General features: G+C 56.7%; 1 protein-coding gene and 1 non-coding gene across 2 annotated transcripts; both read right to left on the minus strand.

Moving 5' to 3' along the window:
- Positions 1 to 570: 570 nt before the first annotated feature.
- Positions 571 to 22,317, minus strand: HTR7 (5-hydroxytryptamine receptor 7). The gene is made up of 5 exons (XM_078855052.1): positions 21,132 to 22,317; positions 11,485 to 11,973; positions 9,012 to 9,455; positions 8,690 to 8,795; positions 571 to 1,205 (listed from the first exon to the last, which is right to left on the minus strand). Exons 2-5 carry the CDS (start codon positions 11,967 to 11,969, stop codon positions 645 to 647), a joined length of 1,596 nt encoding a protein of 531 aa, XP_078711178.1. The 5' UTR covers positions 11,970 to 11,973; positions 21,132 to 22,317; the 3' UTR covers positions 571 to 644.
- On the minus strand, positions 13,521 to 13,623 carry LOC144931870 (U6 spliceosomal RNA). Its single transcript, XR_013636675.1, has one exon. It is a non-coding gene; the product is annotated as a U6 spliceosomal RNA (small nuclear RNA).
- Positions 22,318 to 22,731: the final 414 nt, after the last annotated feature.

Consider the following 22,731-nt stretch of genomic DNA (forward strand, 5'->3'; position numbering starts at 1 on the left):
GGGTCCGTCCCGTGACTGAGTGGCCGAATGGCGGGTGTCGGTATTGGTCATCTCCTCGTCCTTCCGTGGCATCGCCTGCCCCGTGTGGGAGAGTGGAACGAGGGGGACGCGCCCTCGAGCAGAGCGGCTCTCTGGAGCGTCCTCTCCTGCAGGGCCCCTTCCAGCGGCAGTGGCGTGAGCGAGAAACTTGCGGGGCCGCACCTTTCCCGACCTTTCACTCGTGCAATATTGTTCTCGTTCTCAGTCAGTGGCTGTTCAAGCATGTATATACAGTATGTTGAACTTCTTTCGCACGGTACCTTGCCAACCGTGATAATCGGAGGTGCCCGCTGTAGTCTTTTTTTTTTCTTTTGCCGGGGGTGGGGGCGTCTCAGAGCGCTTTCACACCACAGTAGGCCACTTGCATCGCATCTCAACACATTTGAAAGAGGTGGAGGGGGGGGGCACCCCAGGGGCAGCTACTCCTGTGCGGCACGAGGTGACCGACTCGGCACCCTGCTCACCAGCGGGAGGGTACGGCTGGGGGGGCTAGGGGTAGGGGGGTAGGACTGGGGGGGGGGGGCTGGGGGGTGTAGGGGGGGGGGACAATTTGCTGTGCGGACCGAGCGGTCGGGAGCGTTCGCGGCAGGGGGCCCCCCTCAAGCTCACAGCAGGAAGTGAGGCCTCTCGGCCACGCGCAGGGCCTCGTGGATGCCCTCGGCCGACAGGCGGCGATTGATGTTGCGGTAGCGGCAGCGCAGCACGCTGCGGAACGCCGTGCGCAGGTCGCGGTTGAACGAGGCGTAAATGAGGGGGTTCACGAGCGAGTTGGCGTAGCCGAGCCACAGGAAGGTGCGCTCGAGGCTGAGTGGCACGCAGCTGCACACGGCGTCCACCAGGCTCGGATCGGCCCCCAGCTCGACCCCCGCCGAGGCGGCGATGAGCCGGAAGCGGCCGTCCGAGTCGCCGTGCGCGCCGAAGCCACCGCCGCTCGCTCCGACTCCGAGGCCGTCGCCGGTCGCGCCCGAGGCGTTGGGCGCCGAGGAGAAGGACGAGCGGCAGATGAAGGGCCGCGCCGTGGAGAGCGTGAAGAAGGGCAGCCAGCAGAGGGTGTAGGCACCCAGGATGACGCCGAGGGTGCGCGCCGCCTTCTGCTCGCGCTTGAAGATGGAGATGTTGCGCCCGTCGCTGCGCAGCAGGCGAGAGAGCGTGGCGCACTCCTCCTCCTTGGGGCGGGGGGGGGGGTCGCGAATGGATAGGGAGAAGATAAGGAGGAGATCGGGAGAGGTTCGGGAGAGGTTCGGGAGGAGATCGGGAGAGGTTCGGGAGAGGTTCGGGAGGAGATCGGGAGGGGTTCGGGAGGAGTTGGGGAGGTGATAGGGAGATAATTAAAAAAATCGGGAGGGGATCCGTTCGGCTTGATTATGGCCAGATTAGATGAGTCGATGGATTATATTTGTAGATTAATTTACATTCATGATATTGGTCAATTCGTGTCCATTCACGAGAGAAGTCGATTCGAGTAGATTTATCAATTACAAGTCGATTGACTGTAACAGGTGTATTGGAGTTGGTGAGTTAGAGAAGCCGATTGACGCTCGTCCATTAATCGATTATCGAGGCGGCGGTGACGTGTTCCGAGTAGCAACAGCAGCAGCGCGTCCCGCCTCTTGGTTACAGAGGTTCGCGGTTCGAGCCCAGAGTACGCCCTGGTGAACACTGCGGGAGTGGTTTAACACAAAGTAGTTGTCGGCATCCGCGACCAATGTCATCCATCATGGAGGTTTGTGCGTTAGATCGCGTAAATATTCACGCGTCATTAAACCCGCCACTATCCCTCCATTTGCAACCGAAACTGGAGGATGATTGCTCCACAACCCTGGCTGTCTGCCTGATGACGGTGGTTGTAATTACCGGCGAAACGTCGTACTCGAATGGTAAACCTTGTGGGTTTACTCTCCAACACGCAACCGCTGTGCTGTACCAGTAACGAATCGGTACGTTTTGTTAACGTGTCAAACCTCACTGGCCGTTTGTCGGGTGGTGGCGGGTTTAACGACACACAGAGACAAAGATCCCCCGTGTAGCCTGTAACAGACTGTTGGGGCAAGCGCTGTTAGCGAGCGCCTACGAAGGCCGGCACGGCACAACGCAGAGGTGGGTAAGCCACCAGCACCACGCCCGACCGCCTTTGTCTCCCCAGTGGCGATGTTTACTACACACCGCACCAGTCTACACGCGGGGGGGGGGGGGGGGGGCTCGGTGCGGCCACGTTGGGCGCCGCGATCCGGCGCTTCGGAGGGCAAAGGGGGGTTGGTGGATCACGTCGAGATGAGCCGTGCGAGGTGGCGGCACTGCCAAGGGGGCTCGTGAACCCGGCCTCTGTGGGCATGTTTCTTGTTGGGTGCTGTTACTTTTTTCTCGGACTGTGTGGTGGTGGGGGTGGGGGGTGGGGGGTTTCTCCGGGGTCCTGCGGCTTCCTCCCGCAACAAGCCGAACTCTCATCACTCAGTGGCAAATGTCTCGAGACTCCGTGAGGCTTTTTACTCATCACCATCATCGCTGCTGTTCACATTTCATCTTCATCATCATCGTCGTCACACACAACATACAAACCACTCATCGTTCACCATCATCGTCGTCACACACAACATACAAAACCACTCATCACCACCATCATCGTCGTCACACACACAACATACAAACCACTCATCGTTCACCATCATCGTCGTCACACACAACATACAAACCACTCATCGTTCACCATCATCGTCGTCACACACAACATACAAAACCACTCATCACCACCATCATCGTCGTCACACACACAACATACAAACCACTCATCGTTCACCATCATCGTCGTCACACACAACAAACAAAACCATTCATCGTCACCATCCCCGGCAGGCAGCAGCGGGCCACGCGCCTCCGGCTGCAAATGCGCGCGAGTGTTCGCTCTGCTGCGGCCGCAGACCGCTCGCGTCAAGGATTCCTACCTCGCCCAAGGACGAGCGGCATTCTCCCGTGTGTCCCTGTGTGTCTCTGTGTCCCTGTGTGTCATCAGTGTGTTTCTGTGTCTCAGTGTGTCTCAGTGTGTATCATCAGTGTGTCTCATCAGTGTGTCTCATCAGTGTGTCTCTGTGTGTCTCAGTGTGTCTCATCAGTGTGTCTCTGTGTCTCAGTGTGTCTCATCAGTGTGTCTCTGTGTCTCTGTGTGTCTCGGTGTGTCGACCGTGTGTCTCTGTTTCTGTCCACGTATGCGTCTGCGTGTGTCTCTTGTCTCTATGTATGTGTACATGTATGCATCTCTGTCGATCTCCGTGTGCGTCTCTGTGTGTGTCTCTGTCGCTGTGTCTGTCAGCAGCAGTCGTCGCGCTGAGCCGAGTTCGATTTCCTGCTCGCGGTCACGAACACCGGCGACGATTATCTGAACCGGTCCTGGGCCTCTCCTAGGTCGACTCAGCCTCAAACGAGTACCTGGTGCGGTGTGTACACATCGCCACTGGGGAGACAAAGGCGGCCGGGCGTGGTGTTGGCCATCCGCCCCCTCGTTAGCGGCCTTTATCGGTACTCGCTAACAGCACTTGCCCCAACAGCCTGTTGAGGATCTTTGTCTTTGGTATGTGTCTCTGCCTACCTCTGTGTGTCCGCGTGTGCTACTCTGGGTCTGTGTCTGTCTCTGTGTGTCTGCAGCTCTCTGTCTCTCACTGTCTATGTGTGTCTGTGTCTCTGTCTCAATCTCTCTCTGTGTGTCTGTGTCTCTGTCTCTCTCTGTGTCTCAGTTTCTCTCTCTGTGTGTCTGTCTCAGTCTCTCTCTGTGTGTCTCTGTGTATCTCAGTCTCTCTATGTGTCTCAGTCTCTCTCTGTGTGTCTGTGTCTCTGTCTCTCTCTGTGTCTGTGTCTCAGTCTCTCTCTCTCTGTGTCTGTCTCAGTCTCTCTCTGTGTGTCTCTGTGTGTCTCAGTCTCTCTCTGTGTCTCAGTCTCTCTCTGTGTGTCTGTGTCTCTCTCTGTGTCTCAGTCTCTCTCTCTGTGTGTCTCAGTCTCTCTATCTGTGTCTGTGTCTCTGTCTCTCTCTGTGTCTCTGTGTCAGTCTCTCTCTCTGTGTGTCTGTGTCTACCGCTCTCTCTCCCCATGCTGTCTCTTCCCCCCTCTCTCTCTCTCTGAGTCTTTCTCAACGGGCCCAATGGCGCTCCCAAATTCTCCAAAGTTGTGCGAATCTCACTCCGGCCAGCTGCCTCGCTCTCCGGAGAGACCCTGGCAGTCTGCGCCTGCGACGGGACAACTTTGTGTGTGTGTGGTTTTGTTTTTTAAACAGATGATTTTATCTTTCTGATGCTTGACGCAATTCCGAGTTCCCGGGTTAATATATGCGGCGTATATTTTATAATCAGGCCCAGAATAAATAAACGAATAGCATTCATCTGTTGTTGCCTAAACCAAAACAACAACAACGACGACACTAATTTGTCTTTCTGATGTCAAAATCGCTCCGCGCGAAGCAGTGCAATGAAGTCAAAGGCGCAGCCACGCAATGGCTCGCTCACGGCACTGCTGGCTCAAGTAATTCTACAGGGAGAGAGGGGGGGGGGATAGTTGTAGAGAGGGCCTTTCCCTCTACCAGGGTACTTTGCCTACTCTTCCACGTTGGCCGGACGTCGTTGGAAGAGGTGGGAGCATCCACACTTTACCCCACAAAAGACGCGTTTTATGTATGTTTAACTTCTTTGGCACCGTACATAGCCTACCGTGCTAATCGGATGAACTAAGGCAGTGGTGGTGGTGGTGGTCGGGGGTGGGGGGTAAATTTGAGAATCTTTCCCCATTGTGTCAACTGCCGCGCCGGGAGATCGAACCAAACTGACGAATAGGCGAATCCAGTTGCACTGCCAATTGTGTAACACGATGGCCATTGTGTAACACGATGGCCATTGTGTATCGCGCGGCAGTGGTAACGATCGATCGGTCCAACTCCCGCCGTCACACCGCCCCCCCCCCCCCACCACGGCTCGCCCCCCCCCCCCACCACGGCTCGCCCCCCCCCCACCACCACGGCTCGCCCCCCCCCCCCACCACGGCTCGCCCCCCCCCCACCACGGCTCGCCCCCCCCCCCACCACGGCTCGCCCCCCCCCCACCACGGCTCGCCCCCCCCCCACCACGGCTCGCCCCCCCCCCACCACGGCTCGCCCCCCCCCCCACCACGGCTCGCCCCCCCCCCCACCACGGCTCGCCCCCCCCCCCCACCACGGCTCGCCCCCCCCCCCCACCACGGCTCGCCCCCCCCCCCACCACGGCTCGCCCCCCCCCCACCACGGCTCGCCCCCCCCCCACCACGGCTCGCCCCCCCCCCCACCACGGCTCGCCCCCCCCCCCCACCACGGCTCGCCCCCCCCCCCACAACCACGGCTCGCCCCGCGCAAGTCCCCGCTCTCGGATGTCAACAATCTGCGGCGATCGCCTCGCTCCTCGCTCATCATCATCATCGTCGTCGTCGCCGCCGCGGCGAAAGCGCGCCCGACGAGGCTTAAACTTCAATTTAAATTACCCGTTGCCCTGGGAACTAATGGAGAGGGGCTGGCGGAGCGGGGGGTGGTGGGGGAGGGGTCTTAGAAAGATGAGCAAATGAGGATCTCGACGTTTTTTTTTTAATGGCCACTCAGTTCCTACAGCTGCTGATAAAGCCAATTAACTCGTCTTGTGCTCTGTTTGTGTAAACAAAAAAATATAGAAAGCCAGGCCCAAAAACGTTGGCGTGTTTTTGTTTTTTAACAGATCACATGAACGCCGGCAACAGCTCTGAACGTCCATGGCGTACACACTGCAGCTGCAGCAGCTGCAGCAGGTAGCGTTGATGGTTGAGTAGCTTACATCGAGACAACTCTGGCGTGTTGCAGACATCAATTCAGGGCACGAGGCTTTCTCGCGAGAGCGCTTCCTCTCACGGCCACACCCATCCGTTGGCCCGCAACGCCTTCATATATAGAGGAGCGCAGAGCTTGGGCAATGGTTGCCGTCGCCTGTCTGCCCTCCTGTCTGCCTGCGTGGTTTCCCGCTCGTCGAGAGTGAAGTGAATATACCGTCGACGTTATTGTTGTTGTTCGACCATGCTTCACCACGCTGGTCAGTGCGGGTTGGTGAATGCGGGGGAGGAGGGGGGGAGGAAAGGGAAGGGGGAGGAAGGGGGGAGGAAGGGGGGAGGAAGGGGGGGGGAAGGGGGGGGGGGGGGGGGGGGAAGGGGGGGGAGGGGGGGGGGAGGAAGGGGGGGGAGGGGGGGGGAGGAAGGGGGGGGGAGGAAGGGGGGGGGGGAGGAAGGGGGGGGGGAGGGGGGGGGAGGAAGGGGGGGGGAGGAAGGGGGGGGGGAAGGGGGGGAGGAAGGGGGGGGGAGGGGGGGGAGGAAGGGGGGGGGGAGGGGGGGAGGAAGGGGGGGAGGAAGGGGGGGGAGGGGGGGAGGAAGGGGGGGAGGAAGGGGGAGGAGGGGGGAGGAGGGGGGGGGAGGGGGGGGAGGAGGGGGGGAGGGGGGGGAGGAAGGGGGGGGAGGGGGAAGGGGGGGGGGAGGGGGAGGGGAGGGGGGGGGGTGGGGGGAGGGGAGGGGGGGGGGTGGAGGGGGGGAGAGGGGGGGGGGAGGGGGGGAGGAAGGGGGGGGGGAGGGGGGGAGGAAGGGGGGGGGGGGGAGGGGGGGGAGGAAGGGGGGAGGGAGGTGGCAGCACTGGCTTCAAATATCACTCGCCGCTGATGGGAATCGAACGCAGGTGGTCGGGGTTTGTAGCACAGTGCGCTAACCACTGCGCCACCGCTCCCCTTCCTAAATACATTCGTTTATAAGATAGAGTGGCACTCTCTCTCTCTGTCCCTGGGCCTCGGGCAGGGGAATTTGCGCAGTAAGGCTATTAAGAGTGCTTTGGTCTGTCTAAATGAGATTTAATTGATTTGCAATTAAGCTTCATGTGCCTAGAGTTGGTAATCTGATTTAGCTAATGGATAGTTACTGAGCGAAGCTTGGAATGGAGAGATTCCTTGTCATAGCAACGTGGAATTTACACAATTTCCTCAAGTTTGCTCATGTAGATGAGTATCCCATTAACCCGGCCACCAACTCAACCACAAACTCACGTATCGATCAACGCAACCACCAACTCAGCCACTAATCCTGACCACAAACCTAAATATGACGGTGTCTACCAACTCAACTACAAACCCAATCATCAACTCAACTAACAACTCAACCAACAACTCAACCAACCGATATAACCACCAATCGATCCACTACCTCAACCACCGGATGAGCAGCAACATTGGCCAGACACGACGCACGTGACAACACGAACAAGACGGCACAGCACGGACGAAACGACAGAACCAGACAATGCAAATGAGTTAAACAATACAAACGAGACAGAACCAAAGAGACAATGCAAACGAGTTAAACAATACAAACGAGACAGAACCAAAGAGACAATGCAAATGAGTTAAACAATACAAACGAGACAGAACCAAACAGACAATGCAAATGAGTTAAATAATACCAACGAGACAGAACCAAACAGACAATGCAAATGAGTCAAACAATACCAATGAGACAGAACCAAGCAGACAATGCAAATGAGTTAAATAATACGAACGAGACAGAACCAAGCAGACAATGCAAATGAGTTAAACAATACAAATGAGACAGACAGAACACACGAGTGACACGCACCACAACAGACGGCTGCCTACGCGACAGACGCAAACACCACAAACGACACAGCAGAGAGACACCCGCGGGGCAGTCTATCCGAACGGCGAGACTGACAACAACAACAACAGCAACAACAACAAAGCAGTCACGAGCAACTGGCGCGCTCCGAAAAGGTCGCGCGAACGAGAGAGAGAGAGAAAGCACGAGAGGCGCTCTGAGCGGCGGCTTTTGGCCCGCGGGATAATTACAACGACGACCTTTCCTTAATGACCTCAATAGCCGCCGCTAAGAGAGGGGAGGGGAGCCCGGGGGAGGAGGGGGAAGCGAGAGGGGAGGGGGGGCTCTAAACGTCCTGATCCATCTTGCTCCACTGCCCCCACTACCACCACCACCCACCCCTCCACCACTGACCCCTCCCCCAACCCCCGAGTTTAATGACCGTGAAATGCATGTCCCAGCAAAATCTCGCGGTATATTGTCGCGTGGTGATGTCGGCGGGGGGTGAGTGATTAGCGGGGAGATAATGACCAAATTAGCCCCAACGCACCCCATCTCATCGGATCCCTGAAGCAGCTAAGCAGGGTTGAGTGGCGGGGGGAGGGCGGGGAGCGGTGGCGCAGTGGTTAGCGCACTGCTCCACGAAACAGGCACTCACTCACGGCCAACGATGCTGACGATTATCCGAACCGGTCCTGGGCCTCCTATAGGTCGACTCGGCCTCAGATGAGTACCTGGTGCGGTGTGCAAAGATCGCCACTGGGGAGACAAAGGCGGCCGGGCGTGATGCTGGCCCCCACCCCCTCGCGTGCCACAATGCCGGCCTACACAGGTGCTACTTGCTAACAACACTTGCCCTGAACAGTCTGTTAAGGCTACAGAGGTGATCTTTGTCTTTGTGTCTACGTGTGCCTGCAAGTCAGGGGCCCACGTCGTAGCAACGAAGGACAGCAAAACCCCTGTTCGGTTTCGATGTTCCCGTGCCTCATCAGCAGCGCGTAGCCCGTGTGGGGAATGGGATCAATCTCCTTACCCTGCGTGGCCGCTTGAGGTGGTCTCCGTTGAGGGACATGCAGACCCCGTGGGGGGGGTCCCGGACATCGCCGCTCCACGCCTCCACGTCCCCGTCATCGGGGTGCCTACGCGCGGGGGAGGCGCGGGCGACACACGGAGACACAGAGAGAGGGAGACGCGGGGAGACACAGAGAGGGAGACGCGGGGAGACAGAGAGAGAGACGCGGGGTTATAAAGAGACATCATGGAGACAGAGGAAGCATCACAGGGACACGTCGTGATGGAGTCGGCAGACGCACACCGCTGACTCAGCCACGTGACCCCCCCCGCCACGGCCTCACCTGCCGCTCGAGTCCCCGCGCCCGGGCCGCTCTGCTGGGGGCGGCGTAGCCGGCGGGGAGCCGACGCCGCGGGGCGCTGAGAACGACGGCGGCTGCTGCTGCTGCGGTTGCTGCTGCTGCTGCGTCGGCGGAGAGCGCGGCGGCGGGGCCGGTAGCCCCATGCGGTGGCGCTTGGCGCTGATGCGCGCCGCGCGGTAGATGCGGTAGTACATGACGAGCATGACGGCGGTGGGGAGGTAGAAGGCGACGGCGGTGGAGTAGAAGGTGTAGCCCAGGTCCTGGCTGATGAGGCACACGCGCTCGCCGCGCACGTTCTGCGCCCAGCCGAAGAGCGGCGGCAGGGTGATGGAGGCGGAGAGGAGCCACACGCCCAGCACCATCTTGGCCATGAGCCGCCCGTCCTGCCGGACCGGGTAGGTGAGCGGCCGCGTGATGCCCAGGTACCTGAGGGGAGACGCGGGCAGAGGTCTCACGCCGGGACCAGCAGCCTGGGGAGGTGGTCATGGGTCAACACCACGCCCGGCAGCCTTTTTTTAAGACTGAGTCGACCCAGGGGAAGCACCGGGGGCTGACGCCACTGATGTTGGCCGTGAGAAGGACTTGAACTCGGCTGGCCGGGTTCGTAGCGCAGTGCGCTAATCATTGCGCCACCGCTCTCCCGGGTCGCGCGCGCGCGTGTGTGCAGAAACGCAGACACCAGCACGCACACACAAGAACCCACGCACACACAGGTACCCACGCACACACAAGTACCCACGCACACACAAGCGCACACACAGGTACCCACGCACACACAGGTACCCACGCACACACAGGTACCCACGCACACACAATAACCCACGCACACACAGGTACCCACGCACACACAGGTACCCACGCACACACAGCTACCCACGCACACACAGGTACCCACGCACACACAGGTACCCACGCACACACAATAACCCACGCACACACAGGTACCCACGCACACACAGGTACCCACGCACACACAGCTACCCACGCACACACAGGTACCCACGCACACACAGGTACCCACGCACACACAATAACCCACGCACACACAGCTACCCACGCACACACAGGTACCTACGCACACACAGCTACCCACGCACACACAGGTACCCACGCACACACAGGTACCCACGCACACACAGGTACCCACACACACACAGCTACCCACGCACACACAGGTACCCACGCACACACAGGTACCCACACACACACAGCTACCCACGCACACACAGGTACCCACGCACACACAGTTACCCACGCACACGGCATCCCCGCTCCGTACTGCAGTTCACAGATGGCGTCGCCCAGGGGAAACGTGGCGTCATCTGCTGTGATGTTTGGTGTTTTATGTCGGAATCGTCATCATTATTGCTGTTGTTGTTGTGATTTTTTGAAATATAAGTTCTACCAAAACGAGACGATGTTGACACCGGTGGTGATGGTGTTGGTGATGGTGGTGATGGCGTTGGTGACGGTGGTGATTGTTGTGTTGGTGCTGGTGGTGATGATGATGGTGGTGATAGTGGTGTTGGTGGTGATGATGGTGGTGATGGTCGGGTTGGTGGTGGTGGTGATGGTGGTGGTGGTGTTGGTGATGGTGGTGTTGGTGGTGATGGTAGTGGTCGTGTCGGTGGTGGTGTTGGTGTTGGTGGTGATGGTCGTGTCGGTGATAGTGACGATGGCGCTGTTGCTGCTGTCCCTTGAGTGCAAACACGTCCACAGCAGTCGACTCAGACCTTCAACGTTTCAATGTTCCATTCAATGTTTTCCTTCAACGTTTCATTCACCCCAGCAGCCGGTGCTCTCCCCTGCGAATGACCCCTGACCCACACAGAAGGGGGCACCCCCCCCCCCATTCCAGTGCCGGATTATCCTCTTAGCAAAAGTAGCTACATATGTAGTAGCTACTACATGTACTATTAGCTACTACATATGTAACAACTACATATGTAGTAGCTATCAATTCTGGTCCGTTGATTCTGCACTTGCTCTATTACTATAGTACTATACCGCCTTTAACTGTTTTGAACGACTGGGTGATTAAGGTTAGCGATTTGTCGTATTATCTGGCTGTATAGCAAATAAAAACATGCAATTACTTTACTTTGCAGGTAAAAAATGTTTGTTTTTTAATATGTATTTCTTCATTTAGGGCCCCTTTGTAATATTTGCTACAGGCCGCACACTAGCTTCATCCAGAACTGCCCCCTCCCCCTCCTCCCCCCCCTTCATCACCCACCTATTCACCTCTCGCCCCCCGTCATCACCCACCCACCTCTCTCCCCCCCCCTTCATCACCCGCCCACTCACCTCTCGCCCCCCCCTACATGACCCACTCACCTCTCGCCCCCCCCCCCTTCATCACCCACCCACTCACCTCTCGCCCCCCCCTTCATCACCCACCCACCTCTCCCCCCCACCCACCTCTCGCCCCCCCCTTCATTACCCACCCACCCACCTGTCCACGCTGATGACGCACAGCGTGAGGATGGACGCCGTGCAGCACGTGACGTCGAGCGCGATGAACACGTTGCAGAAGGCGCGGCCGAACATCCACTCGCCGCCCACGAGGTCGGTGACGAGGACGAAGGGCATCACGGCGAAGGCCACGGAGAGGTCGGCGGCCGCCAGCGACACGAGCAGGTAGTTGGAGGGCTGCCGCAGCTTCTTGACGGCGCACACGGAGAGGATGACGAGCAGGTTGCCCGCGATCGTGAGCGCCGTGATCGTGGCGAGCACGAGGCCGATGAGGACGCGCGCGGCCAGGCCGTACAGCAGCACCTGGTCGGCGCACGCGGGGCCCTGGCCGCCCGCCTCGGACGTCGCGTTGGCCGGGTGGGCCGCCGGGTAGCCGCCGGGGTTGGAGGGACGCGACGGGATGAGGGAGGAGGAGGCAGCGGCTGCGGCGGCGGCGGTGAAACTCGAGTTCAATTCCAGCACCATGGCGCTGCGGATAGCGGGAGTGAGAAGTTGGACCGGGGTGTGGTGGTGGTGGTGGGGGGGGGAAACGTCGGACGTGGTGCCGAGGCGTACACGCGGCACAACCGCGAACACCGGTGTGGGAGAGACGTGGAGGTTGCTGCCCCGTGCTGCCGGTCAATGTGAGGGTTGCGGGGAGAAGGGGAGGTGTGAACAGATTCCAGTCGTCCATTGTGGCCGTGAGGTGTCCAGCCTCACGGCCGCGTGATGCCCCTTAACAGTCGGCGTGGTGGAGTCTTTAACTCTGCGTGCGCCTCCCTCTCATCGAATCCACGCGCTCCTATTTCTGTCTCGCAGCGTCATTCCAAGTCTTCATCTCGCGCTCCCTCCTCTCTCTCTCCCTCCGCACGGTTCTTTTTCTGCACCTGACAGAGTTTTGTTCCACGCCTCCCTCAGTGCGCGTGTCTCTGACCACGCCACAGCAGAGACCGTGCGCTCGTCACCGACAGAGGTCAGAGACGATGAGCCAGTGACGCTGAGATGCTGCCTTCGAATTCGGGATTCAATCGACCCGTGACTAAATTTGGGGTCTCAAGTGTGGTGAGCTACCTGATGGGTCTCAACCGCCCTGCATCCCAAAAAAAATATCCCGTCGCGTTAAATTTGGTTCGGCTCTGGGAAATAGTGAACCAAAAAGATCGGGTTGTACTGTCATGCTCTCGTTTGGCTGAGCGGGTGGGAAAGTGCTGTCCGTGGGTGGATCGGAGGCCACGCAGGAACGGGTTCTCATGGGTAGCTCTGTGATAACCACTTCCGTGGGCCGGGCAGTTACCCCGCTCCACTGGAGAGTTCCCAATGGACTCCTCTCGTGTGACGACGGCGCCACGTTGACAACACAATCAGAATAAAATTGAAAAATGTAACAAAAACCGAAAATAAAGTCTAAATACCCGATGTACCCGTAAGAAAACATTCACGCTCCACGCAGGCACGCAGAGTGCAACACAACAACCCGCCAGCCGAGTTGCTGCACGACCCCTCTGAGAGGCGCACACTCATGGCTGGCTGCAATCTCACACGGTGCCGGAATCTCTGCGTGACCCACCAACCTCGCCGCCGTCTCGGAAAATCACCGGATCACACGCGCACGCGTGCACCGTCACATTGCATCGTGCATCACCTCCCCCCCCCACCTCCCCCCCTACCCCCCCACCTCCCCCCCACCTCGTCTCTACCTCCCCCCCTACTTCCCCACCACCTCCCCCCCCCCACCTCGTCCCTCACCATCACGGGTTTGTTGACACGCATCTTTGCAGAACGCGGATTATGAATCCACACAGGAGACATCTCTCCCTCGTTCTCTCTCTCCCTCGCTCTCTTTTGTTTTACGATCCGAGGAAACAAGAAGATGCTCGGTGTAGTCGGCACTTTGCTTCGTTCACCATTTCGTTGTTTTTGTATTTTTTTCAATGCTTTGCTTTATGTGCCCCCCCCCCTCCTATTTAAATGAAAGATGTCACGCTTTGCTCTCCTCCTTCTTACCCATTCCCTCTCTCTATGCCTCCTCTCTTTTTTTTCTTCTTCTTTTTTTCCACGAATTTGCGTGTCATCCTTGCGCAGGGGCCATGCTAATCTTCTCTGTATCGTGCCAATTTTAGTATATGTACTGCCGGAGCTCTCTCTACCCCCTCTCTCCCTACTCTATGTCTATGTTCCCCCTGTTTTCTATGTATTTTTTACGACGACAAGTGCTGCATCTGCATCCAGCCCTCCTCGCAGTCCTACGGCATCCGACGGTAGCTCATGTCTTTCACTCTCTCCCTTGTTCCCTCTCTCTCGCTCCATCTCCCTTGTTCCCTCTCGCTCCCTCTCGCTCTCTCCCTCTCCACGTGAGGTGCGCACAATGAGATGCGCTCGCTATTAATAACGACGACGGCGGCGACGGAACACGTGGACGCACGACGTCTGCGCGTACTTTGCAGCCGGACGTGTGCTCCCCACTTTTCCATCCCCCGGGGGTCTGCACCACGCTGCGCGGATGTCACGTAGGGGATTAGCAACGCGAATAAAGAGGATAATGGAACAGAGAATAAGTTATAAATATGGAAAGAAAAATCCACGTTCAAAGAGGCGGAATGGAGGATGTGCACCCTTGGAATGATATTGAGACAGAGAGAGGGACACGTGGGTTAGAGAACATGCACTCGGATAGAGATATCACATTGATCTTCATGCAGCAGTGGGTAGACGACGATTATGATAAGCGCTCGGAGAGATGCACGCTTGGGACTCACACCGAGAGACAGAGAGACAGAGAGAGAAAGAGGAGCACGTGGATTCGAGAATGTACGGCAGGGTTAAAGACTTTTATTCCGATCGTTGATCGTGGGCTTGAGCAGGACGCGTCACCTGCCAGACGAGATGTCGTCCGCTGGTCAAGGAATAAAAATAGCGGAGCAGCCGGCAAGCGATGGAACTAGTTCCGAGAGCACCTCCACCGCGGAGACGGAGCGGTGAAAATCACCTCGCGTGCAGTGCAAGGTGCCGGCGTGGATTGTTAGATCCCAGGATCGCGAGGGATGGCAAGCGCCGTGAGGATGGCCTTCATCCAGCAGTGAATGGACCATGGCTGATGATGATGATGATGCCGATCGGAGACCGGACCGAAGCCGTCACATATCGAGATCCCCGGGGTCACCACCCTGGCGCAGACGACGAGACGCGGACTCAAACCCAGGCAGTGTCTGTCAGCGGCTGCTGCCTCGGAATCTCCGACACGGCCATCGTGAGCAGTGCCGTGCCCCCCCCCCCCCGCTCCCCACCAGCGTACCTGGAGGCCTCTTTAGCTTATGGAGTTTTGATGAACGACGCCCACCACTCTGGGTGAATGGAGAGTTTAAATAGAGTGTCGTGCCACGAGTAATGTTGTCTCTGCTACCTTAGACACTCGAATCGATTTCCTGACCACGGGGAAAATAAAAAAAAACTTGGTGATGTGGGGGGGGGGAATTCAGCCTCCACCCCACCCCCCCTTATCGTATCCAACCACGAACCCAACGACATCATCATTAATTAACGCTGGCCAATAATTAGCCGTGCTGACGTCAACACATGCAATATTTGCCTCCGTTATTTAGATGTTTAACTGATCGCGAGCGACCCGTCATCGTCATCGTCGTCATCGTCGTCTGTCGACTTTGACGTCAATGAATAATGAGCTCCCGGCGCGCGCTGCCCTCACCACGTGCACACTCCGCGCCACGCGCCATCGGAGACGCAACCGACTTCTTCTGTTCCGTGCCAGAAGCTTCCGCAAGCTACGGACAATCATCGTCGCTGCTGCTGCTGCTGCTTCACACAGCACAAAGTGGGTCCAAGTTGGACTCCTGCTGCTGCTGCTGCTGTTGTCGTCTGTATTTGAGGATAAGGCTCCGAGTTATCTTCTCACCGCTGCACCGGGGATAGAATTCCGAGCGAAGCAGCCGTCCGGTGTTGATTGATGAGCCAGCACTCTGCTGATTCGCTCCACTCCCTCGCCCATTCACTCACCGGCGGTCAGTCGCCTCTTTATCACTGCCCTATCGCTGCTGCTACTACCACCGTGCTTCCTGTGGCGGTGAATTTCACTCGTTGATTCGTTCACCCGTGTTGAGAACTCGCACTGACCGTGTGGTCTCATCCACCACACTGTGTCCAACCGCCGCACTTCAGGGCACAACAACACTCACTCACCTACTTACTCACTCACTCAACCACTCACCCACTCACTCACCTACTCACTCACTCAACCACTCATCCACTCACTCAACCACTCACCTACTCACTCACCCACTCACTCACCCACTCACCCACTTACTCACTCACTCACCCTCTCACTTACTCACCCACCCACTCACTCAACCACTCAACCACTCACCCACTCACTCACCCACTCACTCACCTACTCACTTACTCAAACACTCACCACTCACTCACTCACTCAACCACTCACTCACCCACTCTCTCACCTACTCACTCACCCACCCACTCACTCAACCACTCACCCACTCACTCACTCACCCACTCACTCATCTACTCACTCACCCAAAGACTCACCACTCACTCACTCAACCACTCACCCACTCACTCACTCACCCACTCACTCACCTACTCACTCTCACTCACTCACTCACCCCCCCACTCACTCAACCACTCACTCATTCACTCACCTACTCCCTCACCCACTCACTCACTCACCCACTCACTCGCCCACTCACTCGCCCACTCATTCACTCACCCACTCATTCACTCACCCACTCTCTCACTCACCAACTCACTAACCCACTCAACCACCCACCCACTCACCCACTTACTCCTCACTAACCTATTCACTCACGCACTCACTCGCCACACTGAAGACCACCTCACTTCTCTCTCTCTCTGCGTCTTCCCTCGCACTGCCCCACTTTGGAATTCCCTCCTCTCATCATCATCATCACCACGTTCTCCTCCCCCCCGAAGCTCGCATACCAACACTAACATTGCTCAATTCAAAGAAACGCGTACAACTGTGAAAAGAGCGCTGTCCGTTGCTGGCCGCTCGGCGTTGTGCTTGAGACAACGTGTTACACAAAACGGAGCACGTGGTCGAGGCGCGTGTGGGTGGCTGGTGCGGGGTTGGGTTCTCAAACCACTTTAAAGGCAGTCGTTGAGTGTCCCCTTTGCGCCACTCAGGGATTTGACAGCCGTCGAGAGAGAGAGAGGTGGGCGTGACAAGGATGAGCGGATGAGAGTCGAGGTGTCAGACTGGGATCTCCGAATGAGACTTGGGCGCTTCGTGGCGTTCATAATGTCCGTGTCGCAGACTCCGAGATCCCAAGGCGAGATGTTAACTACCTCGCCTGGCATGCAGCTCGTCGTGCGTTCGATCCCGACCCTGACGCCTGCTGTTTAATTTTTGAGTTTGCGGCGTCTCTCTCCCCGTGATCGCGTGGATTTTTCTCCGGGTCCTCCAGTTGTTTTTCCTCCACATTTAGCAACGTGCTTTTAGAGTGTACTTGACATTTCCCCATGATAGGCCACTTCGGTGAGCTATTATTTGTGATGGCAAAAAAATAGAATATAGCTCAGTGAAATGAAAATAATAATTAAGTTTTAGGAACTGAGAAGACACGTGGTCATTGTGAACCCGCTGAACCACCCGGCCACCTGGAAAGTTGAAGCTGACGGACCCACCAAGAGCCGCCGAGTCCCCGTGACAGCCGTCAGCGCTGTCAATGGAGCTTCGTCGCTGGCTGCTGCGATCGGCTCTGAGCCTTGATCGACGTGAGGTTGAGCGTGAATGAGGACGAAAGGAGTAGGACCCTTCTTATCTCGCCACGTGCTCAAGGGCAAAGTCAAGGGCTCAGCTGTGAATAGGTTTAAATTGCGTTGAAGGGTTGCGCATGGACTTGTAAAATCACTCACCACCTCCACAAATGTGGGACTTTTGGGACAAGTGCTGTTAGCGAGCGCCTATGAAGGCCGGTGGGTGGCCAACACCACGCCCGGCCGCCTTTGTATCCCTAGTGGTGATATTTACCCACTACACCAGGTACCCACTTGAGGCTGAGTTGACCTAGTGGAGGCCCAGGACCGGTTCAGTTAATCGTTATTGGTGTTGGCCGCGAGCGGGGATCGAACTCGGGCCGCCAGGTTCGTAGCGCAGCGCGCTTACCACTACCCCACCGCTACCCGCACACCAGCAACTCAAACACACACGGACTCACACAAGCACGCACACAGCAACAACAACGGGCCACAGTGGCTCCAACACTTGTCCATCTGTGTCAATCTGCCCGCAGTTGTTATTCGCGGCTGGGCACGCCGCTGATGAGCTGCGCCCCGCGCCGATGATATAATTGGTCAACAAAAAAAACATTTTTTCTGGCCTGGACTTTTGCAGCTATTTTAGACTAATTTCAGGGTGCTGATTCCAAATCTGATCTCAGATTTGCTCTGTCACATCTCATTTTATGCTATCGGCATACCCCATTTTCATTGATTTTACCCGAAATTAACTCTGTCACTTATGATTGCAAGTTGTTGCGAGTCAGTGACTGCTTTAGTGTTAAAATATGGTGCTGTATTTTAGGATAGTGTGTTTATAATATAATTTTATGTAGATATCCACATTTATTAAAAAAATTTCTTCTGCAGTTTTTATTGAAAATTCAATATTTGATATCTCAAAAACCTGATGTGAGAGACAAAAACTGATGCCAGATTTGGAATCAGCACCCCAAAATTACATTGAAACCGTTGGAATACCTTATGCCAGAAAAAGTGTGTTGACTAGTGTAACTCGCCCCGCGCTGGGGGACTTTGGAGGCAAATGATTCTCAGCCCGCCCCAACAGGGCGCGATAAACCCACGATGATTCCCCGGGGGGGGGGGGGGGGGCATTCCGGTCACTGATGCCGAGTTGGCAACGCGCGCTTCGTTGCCCCGCGTGTGGCACAGTGACGGCCTTCAGAGGCGCTACTCGCAAAGGAGAATTTCCCCCAACAGTCTGTTGCAAGCTATACGGGGGGATCTTCGTATTTGCGGTGCTGGCCACTCAGCGCGTAAAACTTGATGCGATCTACGCAGCGCTCCCGACAAAAACAACGATTCCCCGTATCGCGTTTGACAAAGACTGTTGGGGCAGGCGCTGTTAGCGAGTAGCAGCACCTCTGCAGGCCGGCACGGCACACGAGGGGTGGGTGGCCAGCACCACGTCCGTGGACACTCTGCACCCCAAGTACACATTGTGTTGGGAGGGGGGGGGGCTACGTGGGGTTGGGGTTCATGGGGGGGGGGGCTACGTGGGGTTGGGGTTCATGGGGGGGGGGCTACGTGGGGTTGGGGTTCAGGGGGGGGGGCTACGTGGGGTTGGGGTTCATGGGGGGGGGGGGCTACGTGGGGTTGGGGTTCATGGGGTGGGGGGCTACGTGGGGTTGGGGTTCATGGGGGGGGGGCTACGTGGGGTTGGGGTTCATGGGGAGGGGGGCTATGTGGGGTTGGGGTTCATGGGGGGGCTATGTGGGGTTGGGGTTCATGGGGGGGGGCTATGTGGGGTTGGGGTTCAGGGGGGGGGCTATGTGGGGTTGGGGTTCATGGGGGGGGCTATGTGGGGTTGGGGTTCGGGGGGGGCTATGTGGGGTTGGGGTTCATGGGGGGGGCTATGTGGGGTTGGGGTTCAGGGGGGGGGGCTATGTGGGGTTGGGGTTCATGGGGGGGGCTATGTGGGGTTGGGGTTCGGGGGGGGCTATGTGGGGTTGGGGTTCACGGGGGGGGGCTATTGACCTGAGGCCGCGCACTCTGCGTCCGCGCTCGGCTCTTTGCGTTCGGGGAGCGGTGGCGCAGCGGTTAGCGCACTGTGACGCTACGCAGCTGCCCGGGCTAAGTTCGATGAGACGGGCCGAGGCGAGTTCACGAACTAACGAAGCGAGCGGAGGCGGCGTTATACCCCGATCGGTCGCTGAAGTGCATATTAGACACCCGTTGTGTGTTAGACTCTACTACTATGCTCCCGTGTGGCAATGCTTACCGACCTCCGCCAACCCAACAGCCCATCGAGGAGTGGGGAGGGGGGGATTTATTCAGCAGTGGATTGAGAATGGGCAGTGTACGGTGTTGTCACTCTCACGCTCGCTCAATCGCACTCTCATTCACTCTCATTCACTCTCATTTACTCTCATTCACTCACTCTCTCACTCTCATTCACTCACTTTCATTCACTCTCATTCACTGTCGTTCACTCACTCACTCTCTCACTCACACTCACTCACTCACTCTCTCACTCACTCTCATTCACTCACACTCATTCTCATTTACTCACACTCACTCTCTATCTCACACTCACTCACACTCACACTTACTCACACTCACACTCTTTCGCTCACTCACTCTCTCACTCATTCTCACACTCACTCTCTCATTCACACTTACTCTCTTACTCACTGACTCACTCTCACACTCAATCTCACTCTCTCACTCACACTCACTCACTCGCACGCTCACTCGTTATCACGCTCACGCAATTCTCACGCTCACTCACTCTCACACTCACTCTCTATCTGACACTCACTCCCACTCACTCCCTCTCACACTCACTCACCCTCAATCGCACACTCACTGACTCTCACGCTCACGCACTCACTCGCATACTCACTCGCACACTCACTCACGCTCACTCACTCTAACGCTCACTCTCTCACTCTCTCACTCACTCTCACACTCAATCTCACACTCACTCACTCACACTCACTCCTCACTCTCACTCGCATACTCACTCTAACGCTCACTCACGCTCACTCACTCTAACGCTCACTCTCTCACTCACTCTCACACTCAATCTCACACTCACTCACTCTCACACTCACTCCTTACTCACTCGCATACTCACTCTAACGCTCACTCTCTCACTCACTCTAACGCTCACTCTCTCACTCACTCTCACACTCAATCTCACACTCACTCACTCCTCACTCTCACCCACTCGCATACTCACTCTCACTCACTCTCTCACTCACACTCACTCCCTCACTCACACTCACTCTCTATCTCACATTCACTCACTCACACTCACTCTCACACTCTCTCAATCGCACGCTCACTCTAACGCTCACCCTCTCACTCTCTCATTCACTCTCACACTCACTCCTCACTCTCACCCACTCGCATACTCACTCTCTCACTCACTCTCACACTCAATCTCACACTCACTCTCACACTCACTCCTCACTCTCTCCCACTCGCATACTCACTCTAACGTTCACTCTCTCACTCACTCTAACGCTCACTCACTCACACTCAACATCACACTCACTCTCACGCTCACTGGCTCGCACACTCACAAATGTGTCCACTCAGCCTACGGGGGGGGGGGGGGGGCCCAGGACCAGTTCTGATGTCGTTGCCACGACGTGGCTCTGGCACGCCGTGCTCGCAGCGCAAGTGCGCTAACCACCGCGCCACCGCTCCCCACACATATACACATTCCCCGAATAGCCTTAACACACTGTTGGGGGGAAGTGATGTTAGCCTAACACACACATGCACACAGACACTCACAATGTAGCACAGAGGCACACACTCTGCACTACAACTTACCGAATAATAATCATTTGGCATTTTTAGATACATTTTTAAAATAATTTTTACGGAACTCGAGTGACCGCTTACCTCGAGAGCCCGGTTCGATGTCAGGTCTTTAGCTGCTGCTGGTGGTGGTGGTGCTGGTGGTGGTGGTGGTGCTGGTGGTGGTGGTGCTGGTGGTGGTGGTGGTGGCGCTCTGGGTCCAATCTCGCAGCGGTGCCGGGAATTCACACTCGCTCACACCTTGACATTCACACTCACTCACGCTAACGCTCATCCATAGCGATGCTCACTCACTGACTCAAACACTCACAAGCGCACTCATCATACACACGCTCGTACACACACGTAGACAAATATTCCTCGTCGAGCCTCAACACACACTCACTTACACGCTCACTCTCTCACACACTCACTAACACACTCACACACTCTCTCACACACACGCACACTCTCACACGCTCACTCTCTCACACACTAACATACTCACACACACTCACACGCTCACTCACACACACGTACTCTCACACACACGCACACTCACTCAAATACGCACTCACACACACTCACACGCACATCCACTCAAACACCCTCCCACGCTCAAGCACACACACACACACTAACACACACACTCACTCAAACACAAACTCAGTCACACTCACACACGCACTCACTCACACACACTCACACACACCTACTCACATTCACACACACACACTCACACACACAAACTCACACACACACACACACCTACTCACACACATACACCCACACACACACACACCTACTCACACACTCACACACACCCACACACACTCACACACTCACACACACTCACCCACACACACCCTCACCCACTCACACACACACACTCACACACACCTACTCACCCACTCACACACACCCACACACTCTCGCACACACACTCACACACACACTCACTCACACACTCACCCACTCACACATTCCACGACTCCCAAGGCGTCTTCATTGATGTCTCCCGAGCGACGCGGGCCGTCTCCCTCAGCCCAATCGTCCCCTCTTCCTGCGCGCGTCTTTACGTCTCCTGCACGTCTCGTGCATCTCTCACGCCAGGAGGTAAACTCATCAATAAGCGTCTCTCACGGTGGAACCACTCGCTCACTGGACCTTACCAACTATCGCCCCGGACGCGACATCCTAGAACGAGGTTGACGAGTGGAGGGTTCAGTTGATGGAGGAGGTGGTGATGGTGGTGATGGTGGGAAGGGCACTTTGTGGGTGTGTGGTGATGGTGGTGGTGGGGTTGAGACTCTGAGACAAATGCTAGGGTGGAACCCCGCCCCTAACACCCCCCCCCCCAAACCTGGGCCCCCCACCAAGCAACGCGCACCTTGGCATGGGAGCTCTCTCTCTCTCTCTCGCGTTCTCTCTCTCCCGCGTTCTCTCACTCTCGCCGTCTCTTGCAACCTCACCACTCCCCCATCAATCTCTTGCGACCGCCCTCGCCTCCGACGTCACAGGAGCGAACGATGAATAAATTAATATATTAATTATTTCTCGTTTGAGGCCGTTCGAGCACGGAGAGCCAGGATTGCTGTTGCGGGGCGAATTTGTCTTTCTTTCTAACATCTAGCTCACATTTAAAGTCTTATTTTTAAATCCTTTATATTAAGTTCACTTGCTTGCTTGCTTGCGCGCTTACGAC

This window comes from Lampetra fluviatilis, chromosome 4 (genome assembly GCF_964198595.1).
Source record: "Lampetra fluviatilis chromosome 4, kcLamFluv1.1, whole genome shotgun sequence".
In the NCBI taxonomy this organism is placed as follows: domain Eukaryota; kingdom Metazoa; phylum Chordata; class Hyperoartia; order Petromyzontiformes; family Petromyzontidae; genus Lampetra; species Lampetra fluviatilis.